General features: G+C 39.2%; 1 protein-coding gene across 2 annotated transcripts in view; it reads right to left on the reverse strand.

The window, feature by feature from the left end:
• The window catches only part of EPB41L4A (erythrocyte membrane protein band 4.1 like 4A), a 178,186-nt gene that overhangs the window by 151,653 nt on the left and 5,717 nt on the right, over positions 1–20,816 (reverse strand). The window contains exon 2 of one of the 2 annotated variants that reach the window (XM_027874746.1): positions 3,183–3,275. The exons of the other annotated variant lie outside the window; for it this stretch is intronic. Coding sequence (XP_027730547.1) covers positions 3,183–3,275 — 93 coding nt within the window. The remainder of the gene's footprint in view (positions 1–3,182; positions 3,276–20,816) is intronic. 2 annotated transcript variants of the gene reach the window in all.

A 20,816-nucleotide genomic window follows, 5' to 3' on the forward strand; every position in this document is an offset into this window, starting at 1 on the left:
CACTGTATTTGAAATAAGGTTCATGTGCTGCAAATAATGCCCCTCACCTCTATGAATCACTACTGTCCACTCCCTTGTGACCTTTGCTTCAAACCCATAACTTACTTGGACCCTAGGCTACTGTTGGTCAAAAATTAGCGTCTTATGACTTGTGGAAGGCTCTGTGATGTTATCGAAAGGGTCTTGTGACCTTTGGAGAGTTCCTGCTGAAATGAGCTGGAGTTGACAACCTGTGGAAGGTCTCATGACCTGTAAAAGCCTGTTGACAAAGTGGTTATAATTGATGGACATTTCCTTTAGCCAACCACAAGATTTCCCCTCTTCTGGAATTGACCAATCAGTGTATTGTAACACCTTCTTCTTTTTTCAGTGGTCTCCTAAGTGTATAAAAGTAGCCAGCACCTAAGGGGAGAGGGGTCCTTGATCATGAGGAAGGTCTTGGACCCAATTTATTAGGGACCACCAATATCCTTAATAAATTGAATATGCCTGGAGTTCTGTCTGAGTGACAGATACAGATTGGAATTCTGTGGACCACATAATTGAAGAAAGTTTCCATCTCATTGCATAAGAGTTTCAGCGTCTTTAGTGCCCATAGGGTTAGAGGCACCTGAAGCCTCTCAAAAGTGCATGTTGCTTTCTGCTGCTAGCTCTGGTTTGAGAGGAAAAGCAAAGGGGGTAAGAAAGGTTTTGCCCTTTATTTGCTGAAAGTTCTGTTTATACAAGCTGATTGACCAGCAAAGTTTCATTCACCTCTGTGAATGAAAAACTGCTTGGGCTTGTTGGCCTTGTTCAGAGGGTCAACTTGAACTGCTTTGCTGTGAGCTCTGATACAAGTGGAACCTTAATGAGTGAAGAGCTGAGCTAGGTGGGCTTGTCTGCCTTGCCCATTCATTCATTCATTCAATAAACATTTATTATATGCTTACTATGTTGCCAGAAACTGTGCTAAGCAAATACAAAAAGATATAAAAAGAGACAAAAGACAGTCCCTGCCTTCAAGGAACTTACAATCTAACAGGTGAGACAACATGCAAACAAATATATACAAACAAGCTATATGCAGAATAAATAGGAAATAATCAAAAAAGGGAAAGCACTGGAATTAAGAGAGGTTGGAGAAGGTTTCATGTAGAAGGTGAAATTTTAGTTGGGACTTAGAAGAAGCCAGAGAGGTCAGTGGTTGGAGCAGAGGAGGGAGTGTTTCAGGCATGAGGGATGGTCAGAGAAAATGCTAGGAGCCAAGAGATGGAATATCTTGCTCATGGAAGAGCCAGGAGGTCAGTGTCACTAGACTGAAAAGTATGTGTCAAAGAGGAAAATGTAAGAAGGCTGGAAATGTAGAAGGGAACTAGGTGATGAAGGGCTTTGAATGCCAAATAGAATATTTGATATTTAGGGAGAGGAGAAGCAACTGGAATTTATGAGTAGGAGGGTGACATGATTGGACCTGAGCTTTAGGAAAACTACTTTGGTAGCTGGAATGGAGGATGGATTGGAGTGGAGAGATACTCGAGGCAGACAGACCCACCAATAGGCTATTGCAGTAATCAAGACATGAGGCGATGAGGGTCTGCACTAGAGTGGTGACAGTGTCAGAGGAGAGAAGGGGGCGTATTTGAGAGACGTCAAGGTAAAATAGACAGACCTTGGCAACGGATTGGATATAGGGGATGAGAGATAGATTATGAGTCTAAGGGACTGGGAGAAGGTTGCCTTCCATGGTAATAGGAAGGTAGGAGGAGGGGAGGGATTAGAGGGAAAGATAATGAATTCTGTTTTGGACATACTGAGCTTAAGATGCTTACTGTACATTCAGTTCAAGATGTCTGAAAGGCCGCTGGAGGAGAGAGATTGGAAAAGGTAGATTTGAGAATCATCAGCATAAAATGTTAATTAAATCCATGGAAGCTGATGAGATCACCAATGAAATAAAACAGAGGGAGAAGAGAAGAGGACCGAGGACAGAACCTGAGAGACACTTACAGTTAGAGGGTATGATCTGGAGGAGGATCCAGCAAAGGAGGCTGAGGAGGAGAAGTCAGTTAGGTAGAAAGAAATCCCAGTGACGTCCCAAAAACTTAGAGAGAAGAGAGTGATCAACAGTATTAAAGACTGCAGAGGTCAAGGAGAATGAGGATTGAGAAAAGACCATTGGATTTGGCACCTAGGAGATCACTGGTAACTTTGGAGAGAGCAATTTTGATGGAATGATAAGGTGGGAAGTCAGATTGTAAGGGGTTTAGAAGAGAGTGAGAGGAGAGAAAGTGGAGGTACCTACTGTTTATGGCCTTTTCTAGGAGTTTAGCTACAAAGAGCAGAAGAGATATAGTATAATAGTAGGATTGGAATGATCAAATAAGGGATGGGGAAGACATGGGCATGTTTGTAGGCAGTAGGAAAAGAGCTGGCAGACAGGGATAGACTGGAAATAAGTGAAAGAGTAAGAATGACAGAGAGGGACAATCTGTCGGAGGAGGGGGGATAGAATGGGATCATTTGAACAGGTAGAGGGGTTAGCTTTCAAAGGAGTAAAGCCACTTCATGTGACACAAGGGTGAAGGAGGAGAAAGTATCAGAAGGTACTTGGTGATAGCAGATGAGGAAGAGGGGAGAAGAGGGAGTTCACATTGAATGGCCTCACTGTTCTCTATAAAATATGAGCAAGATTTTCCACTGAGAGAGTGAGGGGTGGGAGAGCCATGGGAGGTTTGAGGAAGGTTGAAAAGGTTTGAAAATGCCACTGTAGAGAGTGGGATAGTGAACTGATTAAGGAGATGGAGAAGAATTGCCTAGCAGCAGTGAGGGCCCAAATGAAGCTATGTAACATAAATTTATAGTGGACCCGGTCAGAATGGTTATGTGAGTTTCTCTACCTTCATTGCCCAGAGAGTCAACTTAAGCTACTGTGCTGTGAATTCTATTTTCTACAAACTGACTGGGCAAAGAAGAATCTTAGTAAGTGAAGAGCTGGGTGGGCTTGTTTGCCTTGTGTAGAGAGTCTTGTACTACTTTGCTATGAGCCATGTTTCCTAGAAGTTGACTGGATAAAGCAGGATCCTGGTGACTGAACATCTTGACGAGTTTGTGATGTCCAAAGACAGCCAACCTAATAAGTTTCATAGTTCTCTGGCTTAAAAAGAACTGCTAACTATATTAAGAATATAAAATTTTCTCAGTACCTTTTTAAGAGTTACTGTGTAGACTGAGGCATGAACACTATGGGACCTGGATCTCTCTTTCCCAAAGGGAAGAAAACCAGAGGAAGACAGTGCCTGTAAAAGTAAAGAGTGATCTTTATTAAGCAGGTATAAACATGCATGTGAAGCAGACAGTCTATTGCTGAAACAGCTCAGTTTGGGGAAAGCAGGAAGTGATTTATATAATTTTCAAACAAAGGAGGCAGGAAATGGGCTGATCCTGGGAGGGAAGGGGCGTGTTATGGAGAGAGAGTTCCAGGCATGAGGTGGGGAGACTTCCAGGAACAAGGGCACTGACTTTTTGGTACACTGAACAATAAACAAAATAAACAGGATGAAGCAGAGAATCCAAGGCTCCAGTATAGACAAGATGAACAGTCTCCAAGAGTCCAAGGCTAAGTGATAGCTCAAGGGCCTCCCAACACTGGTTTGAGCTAAGTTAGTTTCAGAGTCACAGATTCTGCACTTCCAGCTGGGTTTACACTTGGTCACCACATAGGACTGTTGGATTGTCAAGCCATTCTGTATCCTGATTGGTCAAGTTAGTCCCATGTTGCTGCCCTCGCTTAGCTGGATAATTGGGGAGCTCAAGCAAATCAAGGTAGTTAGCATACACATTTTAACAACTGTAAGTTGAAGAAACTTGTTAAATACTTTTTTTCAATTCAACAGTAGAAGAGAAGAGGATATGCCCAGCTGGAGAGCAGTGAGGATCAGAAGAGGCAAAGTTAGCAGAGAAATATCTTCCTGCGGTACAGACATACCTGAATGGATCATTAATATACCCCAAACACATGAGTTTTCTTCATTCACTTGTTTCCCTATCAGAGTACTATAACTTTGTGCCCACTGTCCTCCATAAGTACTGAATATGATGGTGCATAAACCAGGTTTATGTATGGATTGAGGTATGTTTATTATTCCTGTTTTTGATTTAATGAGTCCTTGTGATATTAGTATTAATCTTGCCTTATCGCTAAGTATAGTAAATAGTTATACATAAGCCTTAAATGAATCATCTTTGTATGCAGCTAGTTTTGTATAAATAAAAGCATTCCATTTCAGGATTCAAGGTCTATATGGTGAGTGGGAATGTATTCTTTCCACAACAGGGTTACGCCCCAGACCCATGAGAGAGTTTGATTGTAACCATGTTGTTGTGGATCTCTGGGAATCTAGACTTACCAGTATGGACAGGTTAGGGTGAGTTAGCCAGTCCAGAGAAGCACCTATATGCTTTGTGTGAGAAGGTCAAGTTGCTATAGTTTGCATGGTTACCCCAAGCACACGCTACATGAAGATTTCATAAACATATTTATGGGACAGCTAGGTGGCGAAATATATAGAGCACCGATTCTGGAGTCAGAAGGACCTGGCTTTAAATCCAGCCTCAGACACTTAGTAGCTTTGTGACCCTGAACAAGTCACTTAACCTCAATTGCTTAAATATGTGTGTATATATATATATATATATATATATATATATATATATATGCGCATACATATAAAAATATGTATGTGTATGTGTATGTATATACATACACATATATTTGAATAAAAATATTCATATACTTGTGTAAAATTACTCTGAGTGAAGGAAGCAGACCCAGAACAAAACATACATAATAAAATAAAGGTAAAGAATGCCCAGAGCACTAGGCCTGGAGTCAGGAAAACCTGAGTTCAAATCTGGCCTCAGACCCTTACTAGCTGTGTGACCCTGGGCAAGTCACTTAAACTACTTTAGTTCTCTTATCTGTAAAATGATCTGGAGAAAAAATGAAAAACTACTCCTGTATCTTTGCCAAGAAAATCCCAAAGGGTCATGAAGAGTCACACACAACTGAAATGACTGAGCAAAAACAACAACAAAAAGAATATTAAAGAGAGAAGTTAAACACTCTATGTTCGGATAGATGATTCTGCTGTGTTTTTCAAATCATACTTCTGCTGTACCTGTAGCTGAGAATCTTCTTTGTTTTTTACCCATGTGATTACTTTGCTTTTTCTTCTTCTTTAGCTTCAGCCTGGAATAGTTTCAGTGAAGCACTTTTGCCTACTGTCACAGATCAGGGACAAAACTATACTACCCATTGGGTAAGAGAAGATTTTCATTAGTAAGCTCCTAGAGCTGAGATTAGTGTAAGAAGTAGGGAGGGTGGGACGGAAAGCTGCTACCACTACTAGGCAGAAATGTGTTTCTGACACTCAAAATTAGAAATTAGAACACATTTTCCAGTAGAAGTATTTGTTGGCTCTATGCCTGGGAGATTTGTTACTAGTCACACCTACATAAGAAAGGCAAAAATGTAGACTGGACATTGAAAGAGAACCATCTAGCCCTTTTAGTTTAGCTTTTGTGTTTGTTCAGGTTCATTTGCATGGCAAAATCCAGAAGATTTGAGGCTAAAGGAATATGGAGCCTCAGACCCTTTTAGCCCTTTGGAGTAATACTTCCCCCACCTCCCTTCACACATAAATATTTTGAACAGGAATAAAAGCTGACGGGTGCCAAGATGGCAGGGTAAAAGCAGTGACTTGCTTGAGCTCTCCCCAAACCCCTCCAAATACCTGTAAAAAAATGTCTCTAAACAAATTCTAGAGCAGCAGAACCCACAAAAAGACAGAGTGAAACAAACTTTCAGCCCAAGATGACCTGGATGGTTGATGGGAAAGGTCTGTTGCGTCGGGCTGGGAGAGGAGTGCAGTTCAGCATGGGCCCCAAAGGCAAAGACCCAGTCTCAGTGAACCTGGAGCAGTTGCAGCGGTTTCCAGACTTCTCCACCCACAAACACCAAAGACAACTTAGAAAGTCAGTAGGAAAGGTCTGTCAGACCTCAGTGAGAGAGGAGCTCATTCTGGCTCCAGTCCCGGCATGGCCCCAGTGTGGTGGCTGCTTCCAGAGCTCTGCACCCACAGACTGTGGGGGGATTGAGTGACTGATCAGAGGGGGAATGCAGGGATCTCTCTGCTGGTGCTGAGGCAGGACTCTCTTGCTTTGCCTGGGCTTGAATCTGGGTCCCAGTCCTGGGTGGCAGTCCTGGGGTGAGGAAGAGTGTTGGCATGGTGGAGCTCGTGGCGGTGGTGGAGAGAGAATCCTCACAGTTTCAAGGCAGAAAAGAGTGTTTGTGGTCACTCATAGACCAGAGCATAGGCCAGGAAAGGAGTAAACACTTCACCTTTGACCATATCACCTTGAAAGAACTGAAAATTTACAGGTCCCTAGAAATATCTCTGAAAACAGTTGCACAAAACCCCTGAAGCTTGGGACAATACATTCTCCACACTGGAAGCAGACCCCTACCTTAAAAAAGAGTGTAAAAGTCAAGTAATTGGCTGGAAACATGAGTAAACAGCACAAAAACACTCAGACCATAGAATGGTGACAAAGAAGATCAAAACATACAACCAGAAGAAGACAACAAAGTCAAAACTCCTATATCCAAAGCCTCTAAGAAAAATATGAATGGGTCCCAGGCCATGGAAGAGCTCAAAAAGGATTTTGAGAAGCAAGTAAGAGAAGTCCAACTGGTCCTTTACATAGCATTCTAAGTCTCATTGTCATGCCTTTGTCAGGACTCTTCCCCATCCCCGGAATGCACTTTCTCCTAACATCTGTCTCACAGAACTTCTAACATGCTTCAAAGCTCCATTCCAGTGCCATTTCATTCTGAAAGCCTGTCTTTCTGTCGATGATAATTTATTATATTGTGGGAATTTGGCATTTAATGTTTTTAGTACAAGTTGTTTTCAACAACAATGACAGCTACCATTTATATAGTGCCTACACTGTGCTAAGAACTTTACAACTATCATCTTATTTGATCTTCATAACAACCCTCTGAGGTAAGTGCTATTATTATCCCCAGTTTATAGTTGAAGAAACTGAGGCAAATAGGTTAAATGACTTGACCAAGGACACATAGCTAGTAAATGTCGGAGGCCAGATTTAAACTCAGGTCTTCCTGATTCTAGTCCTAGCACACCATCCACTGCACCACCTAGCTGCCTTATAAGAATGTAAGCTCCTTGAAAGGCAAGTACTATTTCACCTTTGTTTTTGGATTTCCAATGCTCAACACACTGGCTGGCATACAATAGGCACTTAATGTTTGTCGAATCAAATGCCTGGCATTTGAAGGGCAATATCTAATTCTAAGTGAAAGAAAGGCTTGGGATAGATGCATTGATCCTAACAGGAAAAAGTGAGTTAAAAAAAAAAAAAGACGCTATTAGCATGGGGCATTCTCATTGGTTGTAGTTCCCTTGGCTGGATGTGGTGGCTGAACTATCAGCTGGTTCTTATCAAAGAGGGTTTTCCCAGTCACTAAACCTTAGCAAACAGGAGCCAAGGCAGCTAACAGGTGACCCTGACTACATGAAGCCAACAAACAGGTAGCAGAGAGAATTTTCATCACCATCTTCACTATAGAGATGTCCAGCAGTAACAACAAGACCAGCAGAGAGGCTTATGATGAAATAACCAAGGGATATCAATAACCCTATAGCATCAAAAGTATGAGTTGCCCTAGTTATATGTGTGTATTTGTAGAAGAATTTGTCCCAAGCTAACCGGGGAAAGACAGATGGTCTGCTGCTAGTTTTCTTACAAAGCTATTCCATTAAATGCCTTTACTTTGACTTTTTCCCCATTAGATTGTGCGCACCTTGAGAACAGGAATTGTTTGGGTTTTGCCATTTTCCCCCCCAGGGCTTAGCCTAGCATAGCACCTGGCACATAGTAGACGCTTAATAAATGTTAGCTGACCAACTTTTATCTGATGTGTCCTCTGGCTGACCAGTAACACATTGATAGGAGAAAAGACATGAGAAGACACTTCCCCCTGTTCCTTTACAGAGGTGGGTGATTCACAGGTATGAAACATAGTATATAACTTCAGATTTTTTCAATAAGTTGACTGGTTTTGCTTATTTTTTTTCCTTTTCTTCCTCTTGTTTTTAAAAATTCTTTGTAATAAGGGGCAGCTCTCTTGAAAGGGGAAGAGATGAAATACAAAGGAAAATCTAGGTGATGTAAAAAATAGAAGATATCAATAAAAATCTATTATTAACCATAAATAAATGCTGGTTAGGTGGAGTTAAGTTACAGTGCCAGATTATACATAGTGTAAAAAGGCATATGACCAAGGGCCTTCATGTATTTTAGGACTTCCAAGGTTAGTAGATAAGGATTATTTAGCCTAGGTACCTCCCTTCCCCAGACAGATAATTTCTATCTTAGCCCAAGGCCCCTAGAAATCTCATCAACACTGAGGTGAAAAGGATGACTAGCCATAGAGAGTGGTCAGAATTAAGATAAGGACTTAGATCTTTCCTAAAATTCCTGTGAGCCAGAACTAGGAAGAATATGGAATCATTTCACAGATTTCAATATCCAAAGAATTCATCTCTGGCGGCCACTATTGAGATCGTGTTAGGAGGACTGTATTTAATTTTGTATTTCATGGGTTAAGTAAGCTTTTAATAAAAATGAACCTTTATAACACAATCCATTTGTTAAGTTGAGGACTATACGTACTGGCAATAATTTCTCATTTTCTTAGACCTGTATCTTCTGCAAATTCCCTGAGCCCTACTGGTATAACTCATTTTTGACCCTATTACTTTTCATTCTGGCAATTCCCCTCCTTCTTCCCTTTGTAATCTGGCCTTTTTGAATTATTGTTTCTTTGGTTAGCTATGCTTGGTAATTGATCAACACCTCTCCTTTCTTTTTCCTGCCATTTCTTCTCCTTTTCCTTCTTTTTGTCATTCCAAAATCCTCAATTTTAACCTATTGAGAAGCCACTGGCTTCTAATGTTATTGTTCAGTTGTTTCAGCCATATCTGACTTCATGACTCCATTTGGGATTTTCTGGGTAGAAATGGTTTGCCATTTCCTTCTCCAGCTCATTTTTTACAGACGAGGAAACTGAGGCAAACAGGGTTAAATGACTTGCCCAAGGGCACACAGCTAGTCAGTATCTGAGGCCGGATTTGAATTCAGGAAGATGAGTCTTCCTGTCTTCAGGCCAGGTACTCTATCCACTATGTCACCTACCTGCCCCTAGCTTCCAATGACAAACTGCTAACTAAGGTCCCTCTAGTTTTCATGGATTGCAAAGACAATCTCTAGAGAAGTCATTTCAAAGCTTGGGATATTTCTTAGCAACAATACTTACTCATTTAGAAAAGGTATAAAAACAATAGATAGTTTTAATGAAGAGTAGATTTTCTCCCACTAAGAATGGAAACAAGAAAAGTACACCACACAGTATATGTAATATTTGTCACAGCACAGCAGATTTACAATCCAAGTAAAACAAAAATTTCAGTATCTGTTGGTTATTAGACAGTAACTCTTGAAACAAAATTGTCTTCTTCAAATAAGAACTGAGGTTCTTGTACTAAATTAGAATAAGAATTTTCATTGGCTGAAAGGATGAAAGTGAAATAGAAAGAATTGATTAATGCCTCACTAAATTACTGAATAATTGGCAGAGGGAAAAGTGTGGCGAGATTAGGAATGGTGATCCTTGGAGAGTGCTCCAAATATCTTTTACCTCCTTAAATCTTAACATGGTGGTGTTCTTCCTACTACTGAACTTTATCAATGATCACAGTAGGAAATGAAAACTCTTTAAAGAACTGACTTTTGCAATAAATATGAAAATAGAAACCATGGGGTTCATATTTCTTAAAGCAGCCCTAAGTATACTCTTGAACTTCTTATTGAAGTGATATCTGATACAGTAGCAAGGAGGTAGTGTATTTACATAATATTCAGGATGTCATGCTAATAAAACAATGCTACAAAAAAAAAAAGCTATACAGTTTGTGCTATCATATAATTGCAGTTTCATCTTCTTGGAAAGGGTAAACAAATTCTCCAAAAAACAATTATTACAGACTTTCTGAATCATAATGATAGGTCAGTAACAACTTTCAGAGAATCACTGAGTCTGATCATTGAAAGGGACCTCAGTGGCCATTTTGTTCAATCCAAACACAAAAGGAATCTCCACTGTAACATACCTGACAAGTTTGTCATCCAGCTTTGGCTTGAAGACCTCCAAGGAGGCCTTCACCTCTCAAGGCAATCCGTTCAACTTTTACATAACTCATCATTAAGAAATTTCCCCAGACATCAAACCTACATTTGCCTCTGCAAATTCCACCCATTGTTCTGTCTTTTGGAAGCAAAGAGAACAAGTCCTATTATCCTTCTTCTACATTCAGCCTTTCAAATATCTGAAGACAGCTATCATGTTCCCTTCTATCCCTCCACTCTCCCAGACTTTCCTTCTTTAGGACAAGCATCCCTCATTCATTCAACCAGTCCTCATCTGATGTGGACTCAAGGCCTTTCACCATTCTGGTTGCCTTCCTCCAGACACTCGATCAATATCTTTCTTAAACTATGGCACCCATAATGGAACACAAAACTCTAGATGAACTCTGTTGAGGGCAGATAGACTACCACCTCTCTATTCCTGGAAACTATGTTCCTCTTAATGTAGCCCAAAACTGCATTAACTTTTTTGGCTGCCATATCATACTACAGACTCATATTGAGCTTTTGGTCCACTAAAATTCCATATCTTTTTCAGAACAATTGCTTTCTCACCATGCCTTCTCCATCTTACATTTGTACCACTGATTTTTTTGGTACCCATGTAAGACTTCACATTTTCCCTCAAATTTAATCTTATTAGATTCAGACCAAAACTCTAGCTTGACAATGTCCTTTTGGATACCATTTCAATCACATAGGGTGCTAGATGTCCCTCCCAGTTCTGTGTCAGTTGCAAATCTGATGAGTACACCATCTATGCCTTTATCCAAGTTATTGATAACTGTTGCCCAGACATAGCTTTGGACCCACCCACCTGGGCAGTGTAGCAATGGTCATAGTACCTATTCTCCCTTTCTCTGGGCTGACTCATTCACCCAACTTTCACTCACAGTAGCAGGTATGGAGGGTTTCCCAATATGGAACTTGCCACAGCCACAATAATGCAGCTACAACTCACACTTTCTTTTTGGATTCTAGGGGTAACTGTGGTATCTAGGGAATAAACTCCTACTACTCACCACCACAGTTCCTGGGGCCCCACTGGTGTGCTTCCCATTTTCATTTAATCAGCCACCATAACACCATTAATTTTTAAACACAAAACATTTTATCAATAAAAGGCAAATTCAGGAATAACCAAACTATCACAGTCCACCTATAAGCCTAGTAGTTTATACTCTCCTACCAATTAATGGAATGTAGATGAGGGGGACTCTGGACTCCAAGCTTTAATGTTCCTGGTGCTTTCAAAAAATAATCTGCACTACATGAAACCACTTATCTGTGAACTTCTTTCTTTTTGGTCTTCATTACTTCTTACTGAAAGTAATTCTTCTGATCTTAAGCATTGGCAGTCATAAGTTTTTTTAACTTGCTGCCATGTTTAACAGGGTGCTAAGAAAGTGTTTTATTCTTTTAGCAAATATATTGGGTGTCCTAAAAGGATTATGACAGTTTTAACACATTAAAGCGTAAATGTATATTATATATCAACAATGACATTGAGGATTGCAAAACTTCTCAGGCTGGCCTAGTCAGCTATTCACACAACAGAATTCTTTTTTTCCCCCTCCTATCAGCTTCTAGTCAAGCAAAGCTGCTTCCCCAATAATCACAGCTTGCAGTACAACAAATGCAAAACTTGTATTTTCTCCTCTCTTTCTCCCTCTCAAATCATACAGAAGACTATGTAACAATGTACCCCTGAGAAATTTACCTTCTTTAAAGCTGTAGATGGAACTAGAGAACATTAAAATGAAAGAACTCTATAGAGAGAAACAGAATTCAATTCTCTTCCAATCATCAGTATAGATGGAGCTCTCTCAGCTGACCTAAGCTTTTCCAATGAGCCCTTTTTTCTCGTTATGTGTAAGCTTCAGCTTCAGAGTTTGACCTTCCAGTGAATAGTCTGAGTTAAGTATTGACAGATTTGATCTTGCTGTCCAAGGACTCTCAAAAGTCTTCTCCAACACCACAATGCAAAAGCATTGATTTTGCAGTGCTCAGCTTTCCTTATAGTCCAACTCTCACAGCCAGACATTGCTACTTGAAAAATCATAGCTTTGTCCATATGGACTTTTATTAGAGGCAAGGTGATGTCTCTGCTTTTTAGTATGCTGTCCAGATTTGCCATAGCTTTTCTTCCAAGGAGCAAGGATCTTTTAATTTCCTGACTGCTGTTGCTGTCTGCCGCAATATTTGAGCCCAGGAATATAAAATCTGATACTGCTTCCATTTCTTCTCCAATTTGCCAGGAAGTGATGGAATCAGTTGCCAAAATATTAGGTTTTTTTGTTTTGTTTTGTTGTTTTTGTTTTTTTTTTTTGCTTTTTGGTGAGGTAATCCAGGTTAAGTGACTTGCTCAGGATCACACAGCTAGTAAGTGTCAAGTGTCTGAGGCTGGATTTGCTCTCAGGTCCTCCTGATTCCAAAGCTGGAGCTCTATCCACTGTGCTAAGTTTCAAGCCAGTTTTTACACTCTCCTCTTTCATCCTGATCAAGAAGCTTCTTAATTCTTCTTCACTTCCAGCACCAGAGTGATACATATCTGAGATTGGTGATATTTCTCCCTGCAACCTTAATTCTGGCTTTTGATTCATCCAGCCTGGCATTTTGCATAAAGTACCCTGCAGATGTATTCTGCATATAGGTGGTGCAGTGGATAGAGTGCCGGGCCTGGAGTCAAGAAGACTGATCTTCCTGAGTTCAATTCTGGTCTCAGATACTTATTAGCTGTGTGACTTTGGGCAAGTCACTTAACCCTATTTGCTTCAGTTTTCTGGTCTGTAAAATGAGCAGGAGAAGGAAATGGCAAACCACTCTGTTATCTTTGCCAACAAGATCCCAAATGGGATCACAAAGGGTCAGACACAACTAAACAACTTAAATGATAGGAATTCTGCATATAAGTTAAATAAATAAGGTAACAATATCTAGCCTTGTCGTACTCCTTTTCCAATCTTAAACCGACCAGTTGTTCCATGATCAGTTCTAACTATTGCTTCTTGGCCCACGTACAGGTTCCTCAGGAGACAAATAAGATGATCTGATACTCCAATCTCTTTGAGCACTTGCCACATTTCCTTGTGATCCACACAGTCAAAAGCTTTAGTGTAGTCAGTGAAGCAAATTTTGTTTTTCCTGGATCTCCCTTGCTTTCTCCATAATCCAACAAATGTCTGCAATTTGGTCTCTAGTTCCTCTGCCTCTTTGAAAATCAGCCTGTTCTGATAATTCTTGATTCCCATATTGCTGAAGGCTAGCTTGCAGAATCTTAAGCACAACCTTGATGGCATGTGAAATGAATGCGATTGTTTGGTAAACTATTATTTTCCAATCCAGAGGCCACTGTTGAGTTTTTCAAATGTGTTGGAATATTGAATACAGTACTTTAACACCATCATCTTTTAGAATTTTAAATAGCTTAGCTGGAATTTTGTCACCTCCACTAGCCATATGGTTAGCAATGTTTCCTAAGGCCCACTTGACTTCATTCTCCAGGATGTCTGGCTCTAGATCAGTAATCACACAATCATAGTTACCAGTGATGTTAAGATCTATCTTGTATAGTTCTTCTGTATATTCTTGCCACCTCTTTTTAATCTCTTCCATTTTGGTCTTTTACCATGCCCATTTTTGCATGAAACATTCCCTTGATATCTCTAAGTTTCTCAAAGATATTTTGTGTTTCCCATTCTATTGTTTTCTTCTATTTCTTTGCATTGCCCATTTAAGAAAACCTGATTTCTCCTCGTTATTTTCTGAATTTTGCATTCAGTTGGGTATATCTTTCCCTTTCTCTTTTACCATTTTGCTTTCCTTCTTTCCTCAGCTATTTGTAAAGCCTCCTCAGATAGCCATTTTGCTTTCTTCCTCTTCTTTTCGGGGGGGGATGGTTTTTGTTGCTGCCTCCTGTATATTTCGAACCTCTGTCATAGCTCTTTAGGCACTCTATCTACTAAATCTAATCCTTTAAATCTATTTATCACTTCCACTTCATAAGGGATATTATTTAGGTCATACCTGTATAGTATGACAGTTTTCCTTAACTTTCTTCAATTTAAGTCTGAATTTTGCAATAAGAAGCTCATTATCTGAGCCATAGTCAGCTCCAGGCCTTGTTTTAACTGACTGCATAGAATTTCTCCACCTTTGGTTGCAAAGTATATAATTAATCTGATTTCAATGTTGATATCTGGTGACGTCTATGTGTAGAATTGCCTTTTGGATTGTTGAAAAAGATGCTTGCTATGACCAGTGAGTTATCTTGACAAAACCTTGCTTCATTTTGTACTTGAAGGCCAAACTTGCCTGTTCTTCCAGTTATTTTTTGATTTCCTATTTTAGCATTCCAATCCCCTGTGATGAATATGACAACTTTTTTGGGTGTTATTTCTAGAAGATGTTGTAGGTCTTCATAAAACTGATTAACTTTGGCCTCTTCAGCATCAGTGGTTGGAGCATTGACTTGTATTACTGTGATGTTGAATAGTTTGCCTTGGATTCAAACAGATATCTTTCTGTCATTTTTGAGATTATATCCCAGTACACTTTTCTCACCCTTTTGTTAACTATGAGGGCTACTCCATTTCTTCTAAGGTATTCTTGCCCAAAGTAGTAGATGCAATGATCATCTGAATTAAATTCACATACTGTCCTGTCTATCAGAATTCACTGACACCCAAGATGTCAATGTTTAACCTTTCTGTTTGACCACATCCAGCTTACCTTGATTCATAGATCTTATATTCCAAGTTCCTGTGCAATAGTGATCTTAACAGGATCAGACTTTCCTTTTGTCACCAGACATATCTGCAGCTGAGCTTCCTTTCAGCTTTGGTCCAGCCATTTCATTAGTACTGGAACTACCTGTAGTGGTCCTATGCTCATCCCCAGTAGCATGTCAGATACCTTCTGACTTGAGGGCTCATCTTCTGGTGTAATATCTTTTATCATTTTAATACTGTCCATGGACTTTTCTTGGCAAAGACACTGGAGAGGTTTGCCTTTTCCTTCTCCAGTGGATCACCTTTTTTTTAGAACTCCCTTCTATGACCTGTCCATCTTGTGTAACCTGTGGTATAGCTCATAGTTTCACTGAGCTACATAAGCCCTTCTGCCATGACAAGACAATAATCCAGGAGAGGGTATGATCTTGGGCACGTCATTTAACCTAATTGGACCTTTTTTTCCTCTTTTAAAAAATGAAGGGGGTTATATTAGAAGACTTCTATGGGACTTCCAACTCTGAAGTTATAATCCTGTGATTCATAAACACAAATGCATATTCGAGAGTGGAGGAAAGAAGGAAAAAAAAGATCTGATTTTTTTTTTTTTGGTTCTGACAACTTCATCTGAAAAATATTTATAGTGCCAATTTTTTTTTAACTGATAAAACCTCTAATCAGCTATTTAATGGCATAGCATGTAATCATTCGCCGTAGCACCATATGTTATACCCAATCTAGGTATTAAAACAGCAGAAACTTGTCAACAGATCTGAAAATAAGATGTTTCCTATGGATTACCTTTTTGACAGTAGTTACACACGTTCATTTCCCATCAGATTTGATAGGTTGTTTTTTCTGATTCTAACAGTTATGCTAGTTACATGGTAGATGTTCTATTTGCCTAATATTTGTTGCTCTTCTTCAGAATTTGGTGCTTGTCCAAGGTCACGTAGGTCCTGGGACTCCAGACAGATGGAGTCAAAGCCTGCACATCTTTTGTTCCAAACTGAGGAGAGTATTTTTCCCACTACACCCTTGCTATGGATTATGAAAATTGCCATCTTCTGCCATATAAAGTTTCAAACAATTTTTAGCCTACATAAAAAGAAACAAATAATGCTCTTTCTTTGAACTTGTAATAGAAAGTTTCCATTCCCTGAAAGCTCTGGAAATGACTAACAATAATATTATTTCACAAATCTTGGGCTAAGAGGCAATTTTATTTAAAAGTTAATAGGTTTCTGGCTTGCTGGTTTCATTAATTCAGTTTGGTGCATCTAGGGGGAAAAGCAAGTGTCTCAATGGTTCTTTACTACACTGTTATTCTTTAGAGAACTAAAGTTTGCTAGTCTTATCTATTAAGATACTGAAGAAATTAGTAATCTATTACACATTTGTGACAGTAAATTTGAAAACTAATTTATTTATAGTCAAGCTATGTTCTTTGTTCTTTAAAAATCTTACTAACCTAGATGGCCCATAGAAAAGGTTCAAGGATATATCCAAATGTATCTTACTGCCATTTTCCTCTAGCATAGGGATGGGGAACCTGTGGCCTCCAGGTCTTCAACTGTGGCCCTTTGAATCCAAACTTGAGGCCACATGTAGCCTCAAAGCTGCAGGTTCCCCACCCCTGCCTTAGTATAAAGAACCTACAAAGGAAAGCCCCCCAATTTTTTTTAATCAAAAGAGAAAACATTTCTTAAAGTATTAAGAACACAACCTCAGCCTTAACAGAAACCCGTATTTGAATAAACAGCTAATATAAAGTAGAAAACAAATACATAAAAACTGTTATAAGACTTAATCACCAAAGGCTTTCATCTTATTTAAACTTGGGTTTTAAGGTAAAATACTTATTTGGAATAGGGCTAAACCTAAAGACAATCTATAGAGTACATCCTGCATTAAAAGGCCATATCATACACAAAGACTATGGGCCACCCAAAAAAATCTAATCTAAATGGTGTGTATTCTCAAATTTTATGTTTTTACTTTGTGCTTTACTTTGAACATTATTATTTTCTCTATATTTAATTATATTCTTTTAATGAATTCAAGCCACTCATCTCAGTTACTTAAGAGACTACATAAGATTTTATTATTATTATTATATACCATTAAGAGATACATCATTCTTACAATACAATACAATACAACAAACATTTATTAAGTACCTCATATGTGCCAGACACTGTGCTAAGCACTGGAGATATAAATAAGAAAAAGAAAGACAGACCTTTCCCTCAAGAAACTTACAGGCTAATTTGGGAAGATAAAATCCCCCCCAAAAAGCCAAAAATGTAATAAAAGCCCCCAGTGGGTATCTTGCTCTGGGACAAGATACTGGTGGAATTAAAACCAAAGCAGCTGGTGGGAGACGGAAGAGTTGGCTAGAAATTCTATTGTTGCGGTTAGGAGCCTTTTGTTGTTATTTATTCCATCATCTGTAACTCTTCTTGACCCCATTTGGGGTTTCTTGGCAGATACTAGAGTAGTTTGCCATTTCCTTCCCAACTCATTTTACTGGTGAGGAAAGTGAAGTAAACAGGATTAAGTGACTTGCCCAGGGTCACACAGCTAGTAAGTGTCTGAGGTCAGATTTGAACTTATGTCTTTCTGACTCTAGGCCTGGTGCTCTAGCTATCTAGCTGCCCAAACTGAGGCTTTGCACTTTTGCTCCACCCTCAACAACTACAACAACCAGTCTTTCCATCATAGGAATGCAGGCAGCTGGAGGCATTGATGAGATATGATTAGCAAAGTTGAAGCAATCTCCATGATGATGAATTTCCTGGTGATGAGTTTATCCTAGGGGTGGGGGGGGGGTGTGGAAAGCATGATGTTGATGGAATCAAAACAAAATAGATTAGCTAGTGAGAGGTGAATTACTTGCAGTGTTTTTTCTTTTTTTTCTTGCTTTTTAAAAATATTTTAAATTTTCCCTAATTATATGTAAAAATAATGTTTAATATTCTTATTTTAAAGTTTTGAGTTCCAAATTCTATCCTTCATCCCTCTCTCATCGACAGACATGATAAACAATCTGACGTGTTATACATGTGCAATCATGTAAAAGATTTCCATATTAGTCATTTTTATGGAAAATGAGAGACAGACAGACAGAGAGACAGAGACAGAGAGAAGGAGGGAGGGAGGAAGGAAGAAAAAATAGTACACTTCAGTCTGTATTCATATATATGTTCTTTCTCTAGAGTCAGCATTTTTTTTGTCATGAATCCTTTGGAATTGTCTTGGATCACTGTTTGCTGAGATTAGTTAAGTTGTTCACAGTTGGTTGTCATACAATATTGATGTTACTGTGTATAATGTTCTCCTGGTTCTGATCCCTTCACTCTGCATCAGTTTATGTAAATGTTTCCAAGTTTTTCTGAAATCATCCTTGCAGTGATCTTTCAAAGTTCTTAGAGAATGGGAGAGGTACAATAGAATGGAAGGACAAATGTCCTGTTTTTGAAAAAAAAGAGAGAGAGAGAGAGAGAAAGAGAATAGAGTCTACAAAGAATAGACTGAAAACTCTGACTTCCATTCTTGGCAAAATTCTAGACTATCAAAGGTATAGTTAGTGGGCTTTTTGCAAAGAAAATGGTGGTTATTAAGTCATTCATTAGGGAAAAAACATGCTTTTCCTTTAAGAACAGATCTTGTCAAACTAATTTTATTTTCTCTTTTGATAGGATTAATAAAGTAGGGAATGCTATAGATTAGCAAAGCATTTGGCATTCTCTAATTCTATTCACATAGAAAAAAAAAGAGAGAGGTAATACAGTTAAATGGATTTCTCAGTGGTTGAATGTCCAGTCGTAAAGTTGATTTGAAAGAAGGTCTCCAGTAGAGTGTCCAGGGAGTTGTGCTTGGCTCTATATGGTTTAACATTTTTATCACTGACTTGAATTTAAAAAAGAAAAAAGCATATTTATCAAACTTGCACATATCATAAACCTGGGTGGGTGATGTTAATGCACTGGATGATGGATTTAGGATCCAGAAAAAAACTTGATAGGCTATAATAATCATCTACAAAGTGGAGGTTCCAGCCCTCTAGAGGTCCCACCCTTGAGCCCAAGGGATATGTGATCCATCAGTTGGTGGAGTGGAAAAAAGAGTCTCATCCTACCCTGGCCACAATAACCAATCTAGGGGCTTAAGAACATCTCACCTTCAGCCATTATCACCCAACATTCCTCTTTCCCCACCCCTTCCCACTGTGGCCATGCACATTCTCAACCTGTTTCTTTTTCAAAGGGGTATCTGGCCCCTATGAGTAGTTAATTTAAGCACTACTGTAGCACCAGCAGCTATGCAGGCAAAATTACCCACATTCCCTGTTGTACTTATAACCCACCCCACAGGGTGGGTTCTGAACTCATAGAGTGAGAACTTTACTATCCCATCCCCCTACCACTTTCACTTTCTGCGAGTTGCACAGGATGAACAAAGACAGGTTTCAATTTGTATAGCAGATCTCATAACATTATTTTCTCCTCCTAAACCTACCTCTTTTCTGAATTTCCCTACTATCACTGAAGGCACTACCAGCCTTCTAATCACTTAGGTGCCTAACTTTAGTGTTATCATGAACTTCCCCACTCTCATTCATATCTTGTCATTTATACATCCATAGGATCAATTTCTCACATGTGTCCTCTTCTCTCAACTCACACAACCACCACCTTACTAGCCTAAACTATTGGAATAGCTTCCTAACTGGTGTTTCCATACCCTAATCTATCCTTCAGACAGCACCCAAAGTAATTTTCCTAAAATGCAAGTCTGACCATGTCACTCCCCTACTCAGTGATTAGAAATTCATTTTGTAACTTATTTTCTAGCAATCTATTAAAGGTGGTTGTACCTCTATGTTATTTAGCTAGTGGTTTGGGGGAACAGCAGATCAAGAGCAATTATGTATTCTCAAAAATATGGGAATTATCTTTGTTCAATATGTCACTGTCCCAACTTGATAAAATCAAATAGTTCTTGATTACTTCTAAGATCAAATAGAAATTCCTATGCACAGTATTTCAAATTCTATACAACCTGGTCATAATCTACTAGTTCAGCTTTAGTACATATTAATCTCCTTCACACACTTTACAGTCTAGCCCAACTGACCCCTTCTTCTTGTTTCTCACACTGGACATTCCACCCCTCATCTTTGTGCCTTTTGCACTACTTCTCTCTTGTACATGAAAGATATGCCTTCCTCTTCTTCATCTCTTAGAATCACTTATTTCCATAAAAACTTAGCTTAAAATCCACCTATAGGAAAGCTTTCCTGATCCCCTTAGCTCCTGGTACCCTTCCTATCTCCCCACCTTCCCACTCAATTAAAAAAAATAGCTTGTATTAGTTCTCTACTCTTCCTCATTTCCTATCACTCAGATGCTTTCTACCACAACTCTTTCATCCCTGTATTGTACAACATGGCCATACTGTTTATCAAGGCTACTTCTACATATTTAAGTGATCCCATTTCATTCTATCTCCTCCAACAGACTGCTCCCTCTATCACTCTCATTCCATCACTTATTTTCAATTTTTCCCTGATTCCCTACTCCTCCTACTGCTTACAAACATGACTATTTCTCTGCCATCCTGAAAAAACCCTCACTTGATCTTTCTGTCCCCCCCCCCCAACTTCCTATATCTCTTCTGCCCTTTGTAGCTAAACTCCCCAAAAGGTCATATACAATAGGTGCTTCCACTTTCTCACCTCTCACTTTCTTTTTAACCCTTTACAATTCAGCTTCCAACATTATCATTCAACCAAAACTGCTTTCTCCAAAG

Source organism: Vombatus ursinus, unplaced genomic scaffold (assembly GCF_900497805.2).
Source record: "Vombatus ursinus unplaced genomic scaffold, bare-nosed wombat genome assembly UNPS02014807.1, whole genome shotgun sequence".
NCBI lineage: Eukaryota > Metazoa > Chordata > Mammalia > Diprotodontia > Vombatidae > Vombatus > Vombatus ursinus.